This window comes from Myxine glutinosa, chromosome 1, assembly GCF_964187855.1.
Source record: "Myxine glutinosa chromosome 1, kmMyxGlut1.1, whole genome shotgun sequence".
Lineage (NCBI taxonomy): Eukaryota > Metazoa > Chordata > Myxini > Myxiniformes > Myxinidae > Myxine > Myxine glutinosa.
In genome coordinates this window covers 278,058,897-278,074,834 of record NC_136261.1, presented here as the reverse complement: position 1 = coordinate 278,074,834, position 15,938 = coordinate 278,058,897, and the positions used below count along the sequence as shown (strand labels likewise).

Here is a 15,938-nt window from a genome sequence, read left to right as displayed (position 1 = left end):
AAACAGCACCAACCAAGCACAACAGCTCAGAGTTTTCACACTTGGTTAATTTGCATTCACGCTGGTCACCAAATTTACATTACAACATAACATATTGTGAGCAAACATTTGATACAAGTGAGGTGAACATTTAAACCAGCTTTACACTGCTTCTGCCAAAAACATTAAAATCAATAAAGACTGAAGAGGGGAGATGGATTGCACTTTAAAAGCAAATTAAATAACAAAAAAAACAATTAATCTATCTTCTATAGAGTAAACACCTTGATATGTTTCTGGAAGCAGTTCAGCTGGTGTTGCACTTGTGGTCACAGCAGGTTATCCTTCACATAACCTCAATGTCCGAATCATTTTGATGGCCTGGATTGGTGTTCAACATGAAGATTGGCAACAACTTCTATTCTTATGTCTCCATCATTCGCTGCTCCAAGATTAAAGCCTTCCTCGCTGTTGTGATTAATTACGTCACTGCAGCAAGAGGTGCACACATCAGCAAAAGGCACGTTAGGTTTGTACATCCTATGTTCAGGTGCCTCAAATGAAAAAGTAAACATGATTTCATAGAACACCAGTCACGAAAGAAAAGGAATATATATACACTGTATATAAATGAAGCACTCGGTCGGGGGTATACCTCCACCAGGTGGACAATTTACATTGTATATCCCACCGGTAGGCCACATCTGGATGCATGAACGAAAATTTTGTTCTCGTCACTTGCCCAACTCATCCACCAAGTTTTGTCACAAGAAATCCCCAACTTTTTGAAATATCATGCCACATATAATTTTTGGCCCCATCATTCAATAGTAAAGAATCAAAAAGAATAGAAAAAAATTCTCGTATCTTGATCCGTATTCGGATCTTCAACAAAATCAAATAGATTTGTCCTTTTCACAAACCCAACCTGTCCACCAAGGTTCGTCTGAATCCGACCACAACAAGAGATATCATGCCGTCTCAATGGTGAAGAATCGCTTTTAAAAATGCTGATTCAGATCCAGATCTTCACCAAAATTTGATCATTTGGTCTGTGTGACACCCAACGTCGACCAAATTTCGTCCACAACTGAGATATCGTGTTTAGACAGAGAAAGACTGGTGGAAACAACCTCCATCATCCACCTTTGGTGGCAGGGGTGATAAAATTAAAGAAAATAGAAGCACCTGAAGTCACTGAAGCCTATTGTTTTTGAGGTAAAAAGATGAAGGTAACCTAAATCATCATTTTACCTGTTTGTCATGTTTGGCATATGCTTCATGTTGAGAAAAAGTCTGAATACAAAGATGGAATTTGCATTTCAAGATGCTTTCTAGATTCATTTGCTACACGGCACCGAGGTCTTCCTCTCTTGCTTCAATCTCTTAATATTTATCCCAATGACAGATAATTCGACCAAGTTTTTCATGAAACCCACTCTTGTATTAAAACGAGAACGGCACTCATTGACCGATATGCCTCCACCCACATTATTATATCATTGTAGATACTTGTACCAAGTTTCATATAAATCCCTTCAGCTCAACTATCGCATCTTCACTTGACATGACCTCTTTACCTTTGATGCAGAAATCTAAAGTTTATCTTTTCATCATAATATCTTGAACCAACTTTGGTCAAAATCCCATCACTGGTTCACAAGAGTCTGGGGACAGAATTTTTAACCAAATGGGACCTCTGACCTTTGAACTCAACCACAATCTAATCATTTCATCTTTGCATCATGATACATATTTCTACCAACTTTGGCCAAACACCCATCACTGGTTCACAAGTTATCACAGCAACAGGATTTTCACCTAACATGACCTCTTGACCACAAAATCTCATCACCTCAGATTTACCTCATTATGCATACCTGCACCAAGTTTGACTTGTATCCCTTCAGCCATTGTCAAGTTAGCGCGTTAATGAAAACCTATCACGGACCGAGATGGAAAGACAGTCTGATAGACAACCCAAAAACATCATGCCTCCAGACACTGTCATTGAGGCATAAAAAAATAAAAAGGAGGAATAATGCGCAAAGTAATATATGTACCAAAATGCACAAACCCACAATACCTAAAGGCTCCTGAATGGGGTGACAGATGTACCCAACATGCAATTAGAACAACAAATCATTTTGTCCCTTCATGCTTGCCTGGTGTTGGCTTAGCGGTTAGGGTGCCGGCTTGGGATCCTAGGATCCTGGGTTTGAATCCCGGTCGATCGCTGAATTAACGCCAGGGGGGGTTGACTCAGCCTGTCATCCTTCCGAGGTCGGCAAATTGAGTACCAGCTTGCTGGGATGAATGATGCCGGTGTGTACCCCGGTTTAGAATAGGTACACCGTATCCCTGCGCATCGTAAGAGGCGACTATGGGTTGGCGCCAGGAAAGGCATCCGGCCATAAAAACATTGCCTCAAACAGGGAACCATGATTGCCATGGGGCCCACAAGGCTAACCCCCGCTCCAGCGGGGAAAATGGCCTTAAAACGATCATTCATTCAATCATGCATGCTTGTATGGAGAACATAAAATTTAAGGTGACTGTTTAATCGAAATTTCTCAATACTTGCATCCCTTGTATCTACAAATGTCATGGCTCATGCATAAAGAGACAATTTTGTGATGTCAATGTCAGTTATTCCTCTGCATTGGCGAAGTGAAAAGTGAGCTTAAGTGATCAGATGTGTATGTACATATGTCATAAGTGTCTGCATTTAAAAAATAAAAAAAAATTCTCGGCAAAGGGTGCGACAGTTTTCACCATAGGATGCGTCTCCTTGTTATAATTATCACTAAAAATTATACACGTCGGGTCATATGGTATGGGCACAATCTGGGGGGGGGGGAATTGTATATCAACATCTCCAAAACCACTCTGAGAAAAATTGAAAAGTGGCTCATTCTAAGGAGCTACGTGTGGGAAACGAGTGTTGTTCACGATGATGTCATTGGTGCCTTCATGACGACGTCATAATTAGACAAGCACAACGCTTAGTCTGATCAGTTTGACAACGTTCGTGACATCTCAACGCTTAGTGATCAATGTCACCGCTCAGTGACATTTCCCGAGGGTGACCCAAGCAACAATTATATTGAAGAATGTAAATTTATGATGCCATCAGTCATGTAATCCACCAACCATATTAGATTAAATAAATAAATAAATTTTAAAAACCTTCAAATCAGAAATGTTGACACACCAAGTGGGCTGTGCAGGGTAAGTATTTTGTGAATACTTTCTAATTTAGCCAGGTCGTAAAGATGCCACCAATGTTTGGTGACCTTGTCTATTTCCTTTGGTTTTGGATAAATAAAGAATGGTGGCCATCACATGGATTTTCAAATGCTCACATTAACAGGTCATGGACTGCACTTGTAAGAATCTTTAAATTATTGGATTACTGTACAGTAAACATCTATCTCCTCCTTTGCACTGCACAACCAGTCATACACACACATTGACAAACTATGATGCTTTCAGAGCAAACATGCAGAAGATTTTTTTTTTTTTCTTTAATAAGCAAAACGAAGCCAAAATAATCCATTGAATGTACAGGTACTTCGTATTAAAGTCGTACAACAACAACACAACAGGCATTTTAAGGCCATTTTCCCTGCAAGAGCGGGGGTTAGCCCCATGACAATGTTCTCCATTTTGCCCTATTTTCTGCATCTCCCCTTGTTAACCCCCTTGCCCTCATTTCGTCTTCGACCATCTTTAGCCAAGTCTTTCTCGGTATTCCCCGTCCTCTACTTCCTTCTACATTCATTTCCATCACTCTTCTCAACCAGTCACTTTCATCCTTCCTCAACACATGACCAAACCATCTCAACCTGTTCCTCTTCACAGCATCAATCACAGGCTCTATTCCCATCATCTTTCGCAATTCATCATTTGTCTTCCTCTCTCTCAACAATACTCCGCACATCCACCGAACCATTTGCATTTCCAGCCTTCGTTGCTGCTCTACATTCATGACCCATGTCTCGCTCCCATAAATCATAACACTTCTCACACATGCAGCATACACCTTTCCCTTCAGCTTCAACGACACTCCCCTCATCAGCACGCCACTCAGTTCCCGAAACTTCTTCCATGCACATCTCACTCTAGCAACCGTTGCTGAGTCTGATCCACCTTCTCCATTCAGCATGTCTCCGAGGTAACAAAATGTTTTCACACCTTCCAGCTTCACACCGTCTCCAAGATCCAACTCAACATTTCCTCCATCTGCAGCTCCCTCTGTGCACACCTTACATTTGAATGTAGCTGCCACAATGGTTAATGACCCTCTCAAACCGCTACTTTTTTGATGAACCCACTCAGCGCACATTGTACATTGAATTTGAATGGAATTCACTCCGACACCCTTCCTACACACAGCACACGGCCACTTCCCAGTTCTTTCCACCTCACCACATGCTTTACCACTTGCCATCACCTTCGTTTTTCCGATATTCACCTTCAGACCTTTTGTCTCCATACATTCCTTCCACTTGTTCATCTTTTCCTTCAGTCCATCCATACTTTCTGCAAACACCAGATCATCTGCATACAACAACTCCCACGGTAAACCCTCCTTTACGTTGAGCCAGCACTTCCATCACAGCTACAAATAGTAGTGGACTTCGTACCGACCCCTGATGCACTCCCACCTTCACCTCAAACTCACCACTGTTCCCATCCTTCGTCCTTACAGCTGTGCACGCTCTTTTGCACATCACTACTCTGATCAACCATTCCTCCACTCCTAACTTCCTCAATGCCCATGTCACTACTTCACATGGAACCCTATCGAATGCTTTCTCCAGATCAACAAACCGAAGAAAAAACTTCTTCCTCTTCTCCATATACTTCTCCTGCAACTGCCTCACAATGAAAAGCGCGTCTGTCGTTCCTCTTCCTGGCATAAATCCAAACTGCATTTCGTCGATCTTCACCTTCTTCCTTATCCTCCTCTCCAACACCCTTTCCAATACCTTCATTCCATGCTCCAATACATTTATCGCTCGGTACGAGCCACACTCCAGAGGGTCACCTTTCCCCTTGTATAGAGGGACGAGGCTACTCAGTTCCCAATCCACTGGAATGCAGCCTTCTTTCACCACCAGATTGCAGATCTCCGTCATTCTCTTCACAACCCAATTTCCCGCTGCCTTCAACATATCTCCCACAACTCCCGTCGGCCCTCCCGCTTTTCTACTCTTCATTGCTTTTATCGTATTAAAGTCGTACATACAAATAAAATATCTAAAAACACATCAAATCGATTTGAAGAGTAAAACCCACAATCCAGACAAATTCCAAAATGGACATGTCCCGTATCAAGCGTCCAACACACCCACGATATGGAAAGGGCGGTCAGTGATTTACAGGGGGAGGTTACTTTGTGCAGGGGGAAAACGGCAAGAAAGGCCACAGAGTTTGGCCCCTTGTAGCTAGCCTGCAGCGCTAGGCCTCTCAAAACAGCACCAACCAAGCACAACAGCTGAGAGTTTTCACTTGGTTAATTTGCATTCATGCTGGTCACCAAATTTACATAACATAACATATTTGTCAGCAAACCTTTGATACAAGTGAGGTGAACATTTAAAACCAGCTTTACACTGCTTCTGCCAAAAACCTTAATCATTAAAGACTGAAAAGGAGGGGAAATGCATTGCCCTTTCGTATTGCATCCCTGTGATGTGTCATCACTCAGACACTAAACAATGCGATGGATTGCCATCCTGGTTCCCTATCTGATCAGTAACCAGGGATGTCCCACTCCCCAGATACCCAAACATATTTCCCTATCTGATCTCCTTCCCCTCTCATATCTGATATTCATACATTTTATCTGCTACCCGACCCACATCACTTCAGTTTTATCCATACACATCTTCAGCCCATGCTTCCCAAATGCCTCCTTACACGACTCCCCCAGTACTTACTGCATCTTCCACCAACTCTTCACAAGTTTACCAGCTCCATCACAATGATAAACATGAGTGGGCTGAGCGCACTTCCCTGCCTCAAACAAATGTTCACACAACTCAAACATCCGGGACCAACCAAACTTCCCTTCCATTCCATTCCCACAACCTAACTTCTGCTTCCAGCACTCTCATCCATCTGTGTCGCTATCACCATCTCTCGAGAGAGCAGTCATAGGCCTTCTCCAGGACCACAAATCCCAAAGCCATTTCACCTTGTACCTCCAACCTCTTTACCAGCGATCAACATCCCATCTGTCGTCCCCCTTCACTTTCTCAACCGCTGCTGCTCTTCTGCGATCTCCATCTCCACTCTTCCTTATCGCCACCCCCCCCCCCCCCCCCTCTGCTGCAATTATCATCTCAGTACACACCTCAATGTCTGGCGCCCTTCCCTTCTTCATCCTCTTCAATGCCATCTGCACTCCCTTCTTCCATGATTTCCACAGCTCCAGCTTCCTTCCCAGTTCAACAGCTTTTTGAAATATCCTTCCCACAACCTCAATACTGCCCCTCTCTCTGCCATCCCACTGTCATAATTACAAAGACATTTTATATTACAACTAGAACGCCACTCAGTAGAGCGCATACTCCCGCCATGGGTGGCCACTGCTGAGCCCTATCTTCCAATGGTAAAAAAATCCTTCAAAAAATTCCTGGATCCAGAATAATATCCTGAGCTTCACCAAAAATTAATCAATTCTTCCTTATCCCAAGGGCAATGATCCCACCAACTTTCATCCAAATACGTTCAGAACTTTGACAGATATCTTGGGCACGCGCGCACGCACCAACGCACGCGCACACACACAAAATATTTAAAAGCTACATATTGTTTACCTGCAGAAGCAATTTCCACAAAAAAAAATATTCACATGCATACATTTTGACAATATCAAAGCTATGACCTCACCTTTTGGTCAACCTTGTTGATGCAGAAACTGATACAAGGAAACAGCAGCTTGCAGGAAATGAGCAAAACTAACCAAAATAATGCAAAAAGTGTAGTTCACACCTTGTTCGGTAAAATGCCTAGAAGAGGGAGGGCATGAGGGGCAGGGGAGACAAATGTTGGAGTACTCAAAGCTAAAACTCACAAAAAAAGGTAATCAAGCAGGAAATTCAGATTGTTGGTACGAAGAATCAGGTATTAAACCAGAAAATACGAATCATTTTTTCAGAGCCATTATCAAAGCCAATGAAAAAGGTCAGATCAGATGATGAAATGTACCTCAAGGTGTGCGATGTAAAATGAGCCAATGACCATTTCAAAACAAAGGAGGGTTTCCTGGAGATGATCCATATTCGATCATGAATATTTCCAATGGAAGGGTTACACATCGGTGAAGGTTTGAAGTCATTTTAGAACAGTTGAGATTTTCAAAGATGGCAGTATATTTCCAGTCTTCAGTGAAACCACAATTTAATTACAAGTGATTATAAAAGCCTCAGGTAGCTCCGTTTATCAACGACCATCAAATAACCTGCACCATGCTCAATGGTTCGATGTCTTTTGGCTATCTTGTTTTGAAACTCTTAGCCCACCTAAAAAATGGTTTATTCTGTGTTGTACACTTCCTACAAATGGAAATAGGTCGATGAATTTCCATGTTCGACAACCAGATACAAATACTCTGTCCGACTGCAGAACAATGTATCAAGATGTAAACCTGCAAAATACAGTAAACAGGTTAAAACTTTATTTTGAAGCCATTTTACTTCAGTGATACAAGACTAAAAAACGTACAGTGAAAAAACGTTTTCCTTCCAACAGTTAAATCGACTGTTAAAGTTTAAGCCCGGTGTTGGCTAAGCGGTTAGGGTGCTGGCTTGGGATCCTAGGATCCTGAGTTAGAATCCCGGTCGATCGCTGAATTAACGCCAGGGGGGTTGACTCAGCTTGGGATCCTAGGATCCTGAGTTAGAATCCCGGTCGATCGCTGAATTAACGCCAGGGGGGTTGACTCAGCCTGTCATCCTTCCGAGGTCGGCAAATTGAGTACCAGCTTGCTGGGATGAATGATCACGGTGTGTACCCCGATTTAGAATAGGTACACCGTATCCCTGCGCATCGTAAAAGGCGACTAAGGGTTGGCGTCAGGAAGGGCATCCGGCCATAAAAACATTGCCTCAAACAGGAAACCATGATTGTCATGGGGCCCGCAAGGCTAACCCCTGCTCTAGTGGGGAAAATGGCCTTAAAAACAATAATTTATTCATTCATTCAGTCAGTTAAATCGACTAAATTAAATACAACTGGGAATAACCACCTTCCTGGCCCTCGTTACAAGATATACTGAACACAGCAAGCACAGGTGCTGTATAAAATCATGCAAACAAATAATCAATAATTATTAAATGCACATGGTACAATTGATGTTTTAGTCAGCCCCAGCAACAAGGCCCAAAATAGTAACCCACTGAATCAAACAAAAACATAAAAGTACGGCTTACCTGCAAGACTTATAACGACAGAGATGGGGATGGAGCCCTTTCAACAAGCTGAGAACAGTAAACTGGGAAGAAGTTGTCATCCTTGCTTTCGATGATCTTTTTATCATTGTAGACCTGGTAATATTGGCTCTCCAACAATTTCAATTCTTTCAAGGCACCATCCCTCCTCTCAATGCAGAGATCATAGTCAGCGACGGTGTCCTGCAGTTGAATTAGCAGTGACAAAATACTCTTCAGTTTAGCTACGGAAGCACTTTTGAGGTCAGATGAATAATCATCTTCTAGCTCCTCCGATTGTACTGCGAGGTGAGCGACATCTTCTGCACCAAACTCTTTCCGATGGCTCTCAATGTGCTCCTCTATGTCTTCAGCAGCCAAAGGATTCTTCTCGGACCCAGAAACATCATTGGCAAATGCAACCAATTCTTGGGTGCTGACTTGCCAAACACTGTCTTCATCAGAGAGCGGGCTGCATTGAGGCCACAATTTTCTCCAAGCACCATTCAGGCACGACTGAGAGATCTCATCCCATGCGTGGGAGATGTCATAGACAGCCTTCTTTAAGGTGTAGTTTTGCCACAATCTTCTGACAGCATCTGCCTGCTCACCAGCAAGGGCCAGGCGATGAAATATGTTCCTAGTGTAAAACCGCTTGAAGTTCTCAATGATCCCCTGGTCCATGGGCTGGAGAAATGTAGTAGTGTGGGCAGGAAGAAAGATCACCTTGAAATTCTTACTGTATTCCACAATACCGTGACAATGCGCCGTTGCATTGTCTACAACAAGAACAGCCTTTTCTGCCAAGTTCTTGGAATGAAGAAACTCCTTCACATGCGGAATGAATGTGTGGAGGAACCAGTCATCAAAGAGAGTCTGCACCATCCGTGCCTTGCTGTTGTAGCGCCAAAGAACAGGGAGATGGGAAATGCTAACTTTATTGAAAGCAGAAGGGCATTTCACATTTCCCACCACAACAGGCTTCAGCTTATCTGTCCCCACAGCATTGGCACAAAGTAGTAGTGACAAGCGCTCTTTTGATGCCTTAAATTCAGCCACAGACTCTTCCTTCGATATGAACATCCTGTTTGGCATCTTTTTCCAAAACAACCCAGTCTCATCAGCATTGTAAACTTGATCTGGTGTGTATTCTGAGACACATCTGGCAAACTTCTCCTTAAAGGTTTCTGCCAAAGCCATATTTGTGCTGACATTTTCTTCCTGCTCCGATGCAAGATGCAAGCCATGACGAACCTCAAACCGGCTAAGCCATGCAGAACTTGCAGTGAAGGATTCACTCTTGGCTGAAGAGGATGGTGCAGGAAGGCTGTTGTAAATTTTCCGTGCTTTATCTTGAACCATCTGTCCAGAGATGGGTAAATTTTCTTTCCGTAACTGCTGAAACCAAAACAGTAAAGCTTCTTCCATCTGCTCATACCGACTGAGCAGAAAAACTCTCTGCTGCCTTCGCATTGCAAAACCTTCACGAAGTTTTCCTTCTATCTTCTTCCATTCACAGACACTAGCAGGGCTGGCCCCAATATTGCGTGCTACACCCGTAATCGATTCACCTGCTCTCACACGAGCCACAGCAGCAAGCTTCTCCTCAAGTGACCAAGCCTTCAATGAGCGCTTTTTCTTATCTTTCAAACTCATCTCTTAAACTAAAGAGCAAGAAGCCACGGAATACAGATATCGCCAAATGAAAGGCAAATTAATGACGAGTACTTTTTCCAAGCAAACCCAAAAGGACAGAGCAGAGTGATGCACCAAAAGCAGCCAACTGGATGGATGATGTCAAAACCAGAGTTCAAAAGCATGCCAAATATTCAAATGCAGTGTCCTGAGCAAACCAAATTTTGAAGAGCTGGAATGCTTCCTGTTTGGGAAGGCAGGGAATATTGTGCTGCATTTGGCAATTTCTGTGCAATCTTTCACTTTTTGAATTGCCTTGTAGACTTGGGTAAGGCACCGCTTACTTGAGTTTTCAAACCTGAAAGAGAAGGAAAGGCAATGTATTAAGTACAAGGACTCGGCATATTCCAACAAAACTAAAACAGCACGGGGTAGAGCACGCATACTCTGCCAGGCTGAGCAGTTTAGATTTTGTATCCCACAGATAGGCCGGATCTGCATTCAGAACTGAACCAACATCAAATAGGCTGGTTCTCGTCACCAAACCAACTCACCCCCCAAGTTTAGTCATAACTCGTCCATAACTTTTTTTAAATACAATGCTATATATATATATATATATATAGTTTTTGATTCTTTCACTCCACGGTGAATAATCACTTGAAAAAAAAAAAAATTCGTATTGAAAAAAAAGGAAAAAAAAGAAAGAATTCTCAAATCCATATTCAGATATTAATCAAAATTGAATAGATTCGGTCTCGTCACCAAACCAACTCATCCACCTAGCTTTGTCATAATCCATCCACAACTTTTTCAAATATCATGCTATATATAGTTTTTGATTTTCACTCCATGGTGAATAATCACTTTTTAAAAAATTCGTATCCAGATCTCCACCAAATTTCGTCCAAATCAAATCTTTTCTATTTCCTGTGGTTTTTGATACACTCAAGGAATGGTGGCCATCACATGGTGCATGTGAACCAATGCAGAAAGATTACCAAATAGTCAGGGCCCTTAGGGATATTTTGGTTCAAATTCTTCCAAAAGCATCAAATTTGGCACAGATGTTGCCCATGCCATACTCTTTCGATTTTTGACGGGCGCCAAGTCGGGCGCCCCCCCCCCCCCCCCAGGCCGCCATATTGGCGAAATACTAAATGGCTGTCACCCGGATTAGAGGAAAACAGTTAAATAACCAAAAGGGTTGGAACCATGTATGATACCACTTTTCTGAGGTTTTCGAGGTCGAGGAATCCAATTCTGTTATTTTGATGATTTGAGGTCAAGGTCAACCCTCAAGGTCATTTTTGGGTCAAAAGTCATTTGTCAAGATTTACAAGCAGTACCTCATTTTATCTGCCTCTGGGGAGGGTAATCTAACCCTGACCTTGATGTGATGTTTCCAGATAATATTACATGCTAGGGTCATGCATTATAGAGATCCCATGAACCAGAAATTAAGCAGAGGTCATCATATTCATTAATAGGTAAAAAACGAAATGAGTTAGAATCACAAATAATACCACTTTTATGTGATTTACGGTATAGGAGAATCCTATTCTAAAGTTATTTCGATGGATCGAGGCGATATTTTGCCACCCCATTTTAGGCTCCAAGGTAAAAAACAGCAGTTTCACTAATACAACACAAACATTATTCAGGAACAATTTTATTAAAGTACTTCAGAAATAACATCTGCAGACAAAATAAAGTAACTACAAGTATGCAGCACTGCATGACTAATATGCTTTCAAATGTTGAAAATACAAAAAAATGGAAAGTTTAGCAACAATATGTACATTGTAACAATGATTGTCAGTGATTGATATTGCTTCCTATGTGTCTCTGGCATATTCTCTATGAATCGCCACCATCATTGTTAATGCACCCTCCTTCGCATTGGCAGAGGACCGTACATCGGACACCAGCACGGTTGCATTTACACCTTCCCGTGCAGGCCTTTTTGCAACCACAGTGTAGGAGAATGGCGCATGCCATTGAAGCATCGCTGTGTGGTCCATAATGGTTGCCAGTTATTGCTGCCATCCTTTTGCCAGCCCCAGTCACTGAAGTCAGGGATTTCCTGTTGGACTGTGGTGGCCTGATTCCAGTAGAAACGCACCTGTAGTAGAGCTCGTTTCACATGCTGGAACAGCGCGGCTTGGGTAGGTGGGATGTTTTCCAGTGATCTGCTTCCAGTGGTGAAGAGATGATGCCTTGCTTCGTTGACACTGGCTGCACCACAACCCTTGCTGTACATTAATATGACAAACCTTTCAATCTGCCTCCTTGCTGTGCCTTACTGCTGCCGTTTTTACAGCATGGTGTGTACCCTTGAAAGTGTTGTAGATGAGCAACTGGGAGATGTCGCATGCGATTTTCTCCCGGGCATCCAAATTGGCATCGCCATCAATTTTCTCACGCCCATGAAGGGCTGACGGACCCCGGAGCACAACATTGAAGAAACTTCTCATCTCCTCGCAGACTGGAGCTGTGAGGCAGTTAGGGGAGAAGGATCCGTCGAAAGACTCCTGGCTCTGTAAACAGAACTTGTGCATCATCACGGCCGCTCGCATGAAAATAAGCGCATCCTTTTGCTCAATTTGAGACCTATACGTCTTTGCCAGCTCATCAGCAACCTTGACTTTGTGCGATATATAAACATCCTTTCTGCCTTCATTCCCTTTTGAAAACTCACCCCATTCAGGTAAGAGGTCAAGAAGGTGCTCCTTGAATCGAGTTGAGTGTGGCTCTTTTTTATCTCGGCATGGGCGACCTTGGTCACTGATAAGCTTTTGATACATCTCGCATAGCTCTGAGAGCTTGAATGAGGTGGTGTCTGCATTTTCGATCAGGGCTACGATTTGAGCACAGATGATGGGATCAAAGGGTGGAGGTACGGGACCCACCGATTCTCGTCGCTCGGCAGCGCGAGCAGAGTCTCTCAAACGTACATAACACTGATGGTGGTAATAGGTGTCAGCTGCATGTGCATCAGCCGCTACAGCAACCAGTCTACCAAGTAATGGAAAGTTTTCGTTGGTCTTTGCCCAACGCTTTAGGTTGGCATCTACAACATCGGTGACTACCTTGTGGAGGTTAACATTGGCGACTACCTTGTGGAGGTTAACCTCATACTCACATATCACACAGCTCATGGCATTGGCCAAAGGATAGAATTCGCTGGATGATCTGAGTTTTTTTGCACTATTCTGAGGACCGGCTTCTTTCTTTAGTTTCTCTCTCGCCCGTTTTACCCGAGAACTACTACAATAACTCCTGCAGGTTTTGTGATACTTAGCCTTATGTGATTTAAGAGATTCTGCAATACCTGAGCCATCATTCAGCTGACCAATTGTGATATTGATACCAGGAGGACGAGTATCGGCACTAATAGCATTAAAGTCTTTCAGATCTCTCTCAAGAGATTCAAGTCCCTCCTCTTTAGGAGTTTGCAAGGCTTCATGAGGTTTGTCCAATTGACAAAGACAACAGAGTTCCCAATTCATACTTTCGGTAGAAGACATCACATAGTTCACACCAGTAGACGTGAGGTCCGAATGGCATCAGGCACCACCGTTGCAGCTGGGAATGTTGACACTCAGACACAGCATTATCTGAAAAAAAAGAAAAGCACAAAAATTAAACACAAGGATATGGCATACAGTTCATAAAACATCAAAATCCATACCTTTGTAATTAGACTGATGAACTGCATATGCCTGAAAATTAGGAAATAGACATGTAAATATTTCCTCTAATTGTCAAAAATAAGGTCAGAGTTCGATTACCCAACCCAGAAACATAAAATGGTGAACCTCGCGTAAATCTTGACAAAAAAACAAAAACCGACATGTTTGACTCAAAAAATGACCTTTAAGATGACCTTGAGGGTTGACCTTGACCTCAAATCATCAAAATATCATAATTGGATTCCTCGACCTCAAAAACCCCTGAAAAGTGGTATCATACACGATTCCAACCCTTTTGGTTATTTAACCGATTTTCCTCTAATCCAGGGGGCGGCCATTTAGTATTTCGCCAATATGGGGCCCCTGGGGGGGGGGGGGGGGGCGCCCGTCAAAAATCGAAAGAGTATGGCATGGGCAACATCTGGGCCAAATTTGGTGCTTTTGGAAGAATTTGAACCAAACGGCCCTGACAAACGATATCACCATTGATCACACTAAAGAAGCAAAGTGCATCACATGGCTTTTCACTCACTCACATTAACACTAACAGGTCATGGATTGCACTGGTAAGAATCTAAAAATTAATGGATTATGGTTCAACATTATGGTACAAACATCAGGCATGTTGCCTTGGTGGTTAGGGTGCTGGCTTGGGATCCGAGGATCACGAGTTTGAATCCAGGTCTATCGTTGAATTTATAATGCCAGGTGGGTCGACTCAGCCTGTTCATCCTTCCGAGGTCGGCAAATTGAGTACCAGCTCTGGTAATGGGGCACTGCATCAGCACATCCAGAAAAATGATGTAACCAGGCCAGCATTCACAGACTGAATACGTAAAAAAAAAATAAAAAAAATAAAAAAAAACGAACAAAAAAAACCTTAAACTATGTATGATTATTTAAAAGCAAACTCACAATATCTTTTTTTTTTTAAGGAAAACGAACCTAAAACATCAATTTTACTGTACTTTGTATTAAAGTTGTACAAACGGATAAGATATCTACTAACACATAAAATCGACTTTAACATTTAAGGAGAGAGTAAACCTCAATCCAGCCAAATCTCAAAATTCCTGAATGGACTTGTCCCACGTCAATCGTCCAATCCACCCACGACATATAAAAAGGCGGTCAGAGATCAAGGAGGTTACTTTGTGCAGGAATAAACGGCAAGAAAAGCCAGAGTTGAGCTCCTTGTAGCTGGCCTGCATCGATATATCCCTTAGAGACAAGACAGCACCAAGTACATGCTCACCAAGTCTTCACACTTAGTCAATTCACCTTCACCCTGTGGTCACCATTGGCATTGTTCATATACGACATTCAGGAAAAGAAAAAAAAATGGCGGCAACCAAGAAAGCACGTGGTAAGGAGAGATTCATTTTAGAGGAATCTCAACATCACACGATCCCGAAACACCGTCATCATATTCATGGACACTTACATTGTAGTTCTTTCACTGTTATTAATAAAAACAAAATTCCCAGGTTTCGTAACCGATACATCACCGTCCAAATGGTTCCAATGCAATAAATCAAAATAATATTCTCAATTGCTTCCATTTAAAACCAACGCTCATCGACAAACACTTAAAAGCACAATGGAGAATGAAACATCTCTGAATGTTTTCTCTGAAAAACATCTCTGAAAGACGGCGTACCGTCTTAGGCTCTTACCTCAATCATCGCAACCAACAAAAAAAAGGAAGCAGATCTCCCGATTGGGCGTTTTATTAGCTCTCGACAACGCCCACTCATTGACGACCACGCCCACTCCTTAATTTACCACAGGTTTTTAATTATTTTCTGAAGCGAAATCGCGTCCCTGTGACGTTGCATCGCTCAACAGACGCTAAATGATGCGAATAATCGCCAGGCACAAGTCCGTTTATTCCGCAGCACGTAACGTTCACATACGTCGGGCTCCACAAGATGGCATCTCTCTTCTTACGTCACCATCACACGACACACTTCCTCCTACACAGCTACACTATCATATCCGGCACAAAACACATCCGTCTCATCCGCAACAACAACAACAACAACATTGGAGAAACATAACAACTCAAACGTAAGAAAAGATAACAATACTAGACACCTTATTACATTTATTAAATTCAAAGTATTTGTTTATAAATAAATTCCACTAGATATACTTCAGACTTTAATTTTGATACGCAAGGATTTGG

General features: G+C 42.5%; 1 protein-coding gene across 3 annotated transcripts in view; it reads right to left on the bottom strand.

The window, feature by feature from the left end:
* Positions 1 to 15,454, bottom strand: part of LOC137437742 (tigger transposable element-derived protein 1) — a 32,946-nt gene extending 17,492 nt beyond the window's left edge. Inside the window, exons 1-6 of one of the 3 annotated variants that reach the window (XM_078766308.1) lie at positions 15,427 to 15,454; positions 13,570 to 13,675; positions 8,424 to 10,413; positions 7,201 to 7,639; positions 6,883 to 7,001; positions 264 to 468 (exon numbers count right to left, since the gene is read on the bottom strand). In XM_078766308.1, coding sequence (XP_078622434.1) covers positions 8,433 to 10,076 — 1,644 coding nt within the window. In that variant the 5' untranslated portion in view covers positions 10,077 to 10,413; positions 13,570 to 13,675; positions 15,427 to 15,454 and the 3' untranslated portion in view covers positions 264 to 468; positions 6,883 to 7,001; positions 7,201 to 7,639; positions 8,424 to 8,432. Of the gene's footprint in view, positions 1 to 263; positions 469 to 6,882; positions 7,002 to 7,200; positions 7,640 to 8,423; positions 10,414 to 13,569; positions 14,089 to 14,365; positions 14,616 to 15,426 lie in introns of those variants that run through there. The other 2 variants (XM_078766311.1, XM_078766315.1) reach the window with 2 other exon arrangements.
* Between the last annotated feature and the right edge of the window lie 484 nt (positions 15,455 to 15,938).